The sequence below is a fragment of the Meleagris gallopavo genome, chromosome 20 (assembly GCF_000146605.3).
Source record: "Meleagris gallopavo isolate NT-WF06-2002-E0010 breed Aviagen turkey brand Nicholas breeding stock chromosome 20, Turkey_5.1, whole genome shotgun sequence".
NCBI lineage: Eukaryota > Metazoa > Chordata > Aves > Galliformes > Phasianidae > Meleagris > Meleagris gallopavo.
Genome location: NC_015030.2, coordinates 4,811,554 through 4,814,993, shown reverse-complemented (window position 1 = coordinate 4,814,993; position 3,440 = coordinate 4,811,554). Strand labels below are relative to the sequence as shown.

The following is a 3,440-nucleotide window of genomic DNA, read 5'->3' as shown; positions in this document are numbered from 1 at the left end:
GGTGGCACCGTGTGCCCCGGCTGAGCACGCGGAAGCAGGCAGCCCGCCTGGGAGGAAAAGCCCAGCGCAGTGTGAGGCTGAGGGAGAGCTGCTCAACGTTGGGGCCATCCTGCCACCAGAGCTGGGAGGCTGTCACGCTCTGCACCTGCGGTGGGGAGGCTGCCACGCTGCCCGCATCCAGCACCTGTGGAGGAGAATGTGGCACCATCAGCACCAGGCATGGCTGTGGCCGGGTTTGCAGCCCACCATGCAGTGAGGATGTGCACAGCACCCACCCGGAGCTCCCCCAGGAGGCAGCTGAAGCTCGTCTCCTGTGGGCTGGCCTGCTGTCTGGACACCAGCAGGGAGAGGTCACGCAGGCTGCAGCCCCGCAGCTCCTGCTCGTAGCACCTGGGGGCAGAGGGCAGAGCTGGAACAGGGCCGGGGATCCCCGCGTGCCCGGGGTGCAGGGTGCTGGCATGGTACTCACCGGCTGGTCCAGCCCTGGGCACCGTGACTGCAGGCAGCAAGTAGCCTGGAGAGGGCAGGAGGTGGGGCTGGGAGCAGACGGGGGTGATGGCGGCTGTGGGGCTCTGTGGGAAGGCAAAATAGGCTGAGTCAGTGCTGTGCCCTGCAATGAGTGTTCAGTGTGGGCAGCACAGGAGGCATAGGATCCTCACCGTCCTCATTCGGCAGCACAGTGACAGTGCTACCATGGCATCTGCTCGAGTGCCAGGTGGTGAGCTCCAGAGCAACCGTGAAGTCATCCCCGTGTGGCCCCTCCATCTTGTAGAGCAGGTTCAGGAAGAGCTTGGGAGGTGCATGCATCTGGAAAGAGAAAAGGCTGATGACCCCAAATCCACCCAGAGAGAGACAGAGAGAGAGAGAAGAGAGAAAGAGAGGTACATTGGGTTAGGCCTATTGGGCAGCACTCGCCACTGCGCTCCGTGGCACTCAGCGCAGGGCTGGCACAGCTCTGCCAGGGCCTCCTGCAGCCATGCCCTGCCAGCACAGTGCCAGCCATGGAGGTGGGAAGTTGGCACCCAACTCACCGGATGGCCACGCGCTCCTCGCCAGGAGGGATGGTGCCCTGCACCCGCAGGGAGCTGCCCCCACACCAGGCATCCTGCAGGCAGCAGCTGGTACTCAGTTGGCCCCGGCGCTCTGGATAGAGGGGTTGGATCTCCTGAGCGCTCAGGTTGTACCACGGCCTGGCCTCTTCCTCCTACAGGACAGGAAACGCTGGGCAGCAGGGAGCCGGGAGCAGGACCCGATGTCCCCACCCAGCCCTGGGGGCTGCAGCCAGGCTGCTCCCTGCACCCACCTTCCCAGCAAGGAACATGCCAGTGCCCATTCCCACACTGAAGGAGGTGGCGAGGGGCAGCATGCAAATGCTGTGCGTGGGCAGGTAATCTTCCAGCAAACCCCAGAACCTGGGGGAAAGGGTGGGCATCAGAGTAGAGACCTTTGTTGCAGCCACATCAACCAAGGCATGGAGGCATCCTGCACTCACTTGTTCTCATTCTGCAGGAAGTTCTCCTCTCCCAGGTGTTCGTAGACCCAGCCAGGAGCAAAGATGGCTGCAGACAGGTCATACTTGCGGATCAGGCTCAGTGACTGCAGAGACAAGTGGAAAGCAGCACAGAGCTTAGGGCGGTCCGGGTAGTCACCCTGTCCCCTGCCACGTCCACTCTCCACGAGATCCTGCTGGTCCCACAGGGTGCCAGGACCATGGTGCAGGGATTACTGCAGCATCACCCTTCCCAGGACCTGCAGCACTAGGATCTCCCAGCCCCAGCCCTGTGCACACCGGATCCCAGGCTTCCTCAGTTCTCACCAATGCACCCTGAGTTACCCCAGCACAGTGTGGATGAACCATTGGAGTGAGCTGAGAGCCACGCACCAGGGGCAGACCCACAATCCTGCTTCAACCACACACACCTTGTTGGTGTCAAAGCCACCACCAACCACGTCCCCACGAGCAAAGACATCGACGCCAATGTAGACGTCAGCGTGGCGTTGCCCAGCCAGCTCACGTGTACGCTCCAGGTGCTCCTCTTTCCAGTTGTAGTTGACAAACAGCCCATCACAGGCATCAAAGAACACCCTGGGGATGAGGGTCAGTGCAGGAGTGAGCACCCCAAGGGGCATTGCCAGCCATGCCTTGAGCTCCATAGCCCTCAAGCACCAAGACGTAGGGTGGAGTTGTGCCTCACCACGGCTGGTTTTGCTCAGGCAGTCACATGCCCCACCGCTCACCTATTCTGCTCATTCAGCTCATTCTGCCACCTCAGTGTGCCACTCTCCAGGATGCTGTCATACCAAATCACCAGCCCCCCTGGCACCGCGCCGTGCACCTGCGCAGTCAGATGCCGCAGGAAGGGGGACAAGTTCCCCACCGCTGCCACCTGCCAAGAGAGAGCAGAGAGCAGCTGGACACAGGATGGTCCCATCCACAGGGACCCACGCCTGGGGCCTGGGGTTGAGCCCCGTGAGGCAGGATGCAGGCAGGGTGCGGGCTGCTCACGCTCAGTGCATTCTCCATGTTGATCAGCCAGCCATCAAAGCGGTAGTGCTGGGCGATGCGGGCCAGCTGGTGGCTCACGGCACGGTACGCCTCCTCCCCACCTGCCAGGAATGCCTCGCACAGCTTCTCACCGTCCATCCACTCCGTGATGAAAGTGCCTGGGGAAGGGTGGGAGCAGTGTTGCTGTGTGCCCCAGCAGGCTCCCAGCACCACACCGCCCCGGTTCTGCCCTCACCCAGCACCGGGACGCCGTTCCTATGCGCCGCGTTGGTCCAGCACACAGGTGGGATGGTGATAGTGTGGTGGCTGAAGTAGACGAAGATGTCGATGTAGCGCCAGTGGTAGAAGACATATGGGTTGCGTGTGGCTGAGCCCTGGATGAACCTGTGGCAGAGCAGAGGGAAGCATTGGGCAATGTTGGAGAGACGCCATGGAGCCAGGCAGGACCTGAGTCAGCCCATGAGTTGGGCACTGTGTCACTCCTGTCACTCCAGCAGGGCTGGCCCCATTCACAGAGCTCCAGAGCCAGAGATAAACCTCTCTGGCCCCACCTGGAGAGGCCAACGGCAGGAAACAGATCGGACACTGAACTGAAGGCTGGAGAAAGGGCAGCAGCGTGCTGGGAGGTGCGTGCACCTGTTCCCCAGGTGTCACACACCTGTCCTCCAGGTATCCACCACGCATGTCATGGCACAGCAGCGTGCGGGGTCTCCGGCTGTGCAGTGGGGGTTGGCGCTGGGCCAGCGGCACTGCACAGATGTTGAAGTCATCATCACTGTTGGGCTGCCAGGCCAGCAGCTCCTCAAGGCTGGACAGGAAGAAGCTGATGGGCTCCGTGGTGCCGGTGTCAAAATACCGAGCTGGGGAGGCAATGAGTCGAAGTATCGAGCTGGGGTCAATGGGGTCGGGATGCGTGGGGGGGCTCAGTGCGGCC

General features: G+C 62.1%; 1 protein-coding gene across 1 annotated transcript in view; it reads right to left on the bottom strand.

Annotated features, from left to right (window-relative positions):
- ENGASE (endo-beta-N-acetylglucosaminidase) overlaps positions 1 to 3,436 on the bottom strand; it is a gene marked incomplete at its 5' end in the record, with an annotated part of 3,558 nt that extends 122 nt beyond the window's left edge. Inside the window, 12 exons of the mRNA XM_031556381.1 lie at positions 7 to 184; positions 276 to 390; positions 470 to 572; positions 660 to 823; positions 1,032 to 1,204; positions 1,304 to 1,412; positions 1,493 to 1,596; positions 1,921 to 2,086; positions 2,239 to 2,387; positions 2,507 to 2,664; positions 2,742 to 2,890; positions 3,165 to 3,436. Of these exons, the coding sequence (XP_031412241.1) occupies positions 7 to 184; positions 276 to 390; positions 470 to 572; positions 660 to 823; positions 1,032 to 1,204; positions 1,304 to 1,412; positions 1,493 to 1,596; positions 1,921 to 2,086; positions 2,239 to 2,387; positions 2,507 to 2,664; positions 2,742 to 2,890; positions 3,165 to 3,436 (1,840 nt within the window). The remainder of the gene's footprint in view (positions 1 to 6; positions 185 to 275; positions 391 to 469; positions 573 to 659; positions 824 to 1,031; positions 1,205 to 1,303; positions 1,413 to 1,492; positions 1,597 to 1,920; positions 2,087 to 2,238; positions 2,388 to 2,506; positions 2,665 to 2,741; positions 2,891 to 3,164) is intronic.
- Between the last annotated feature and the right edge of the window lie 4 nt (positions 3,437 to 3,440).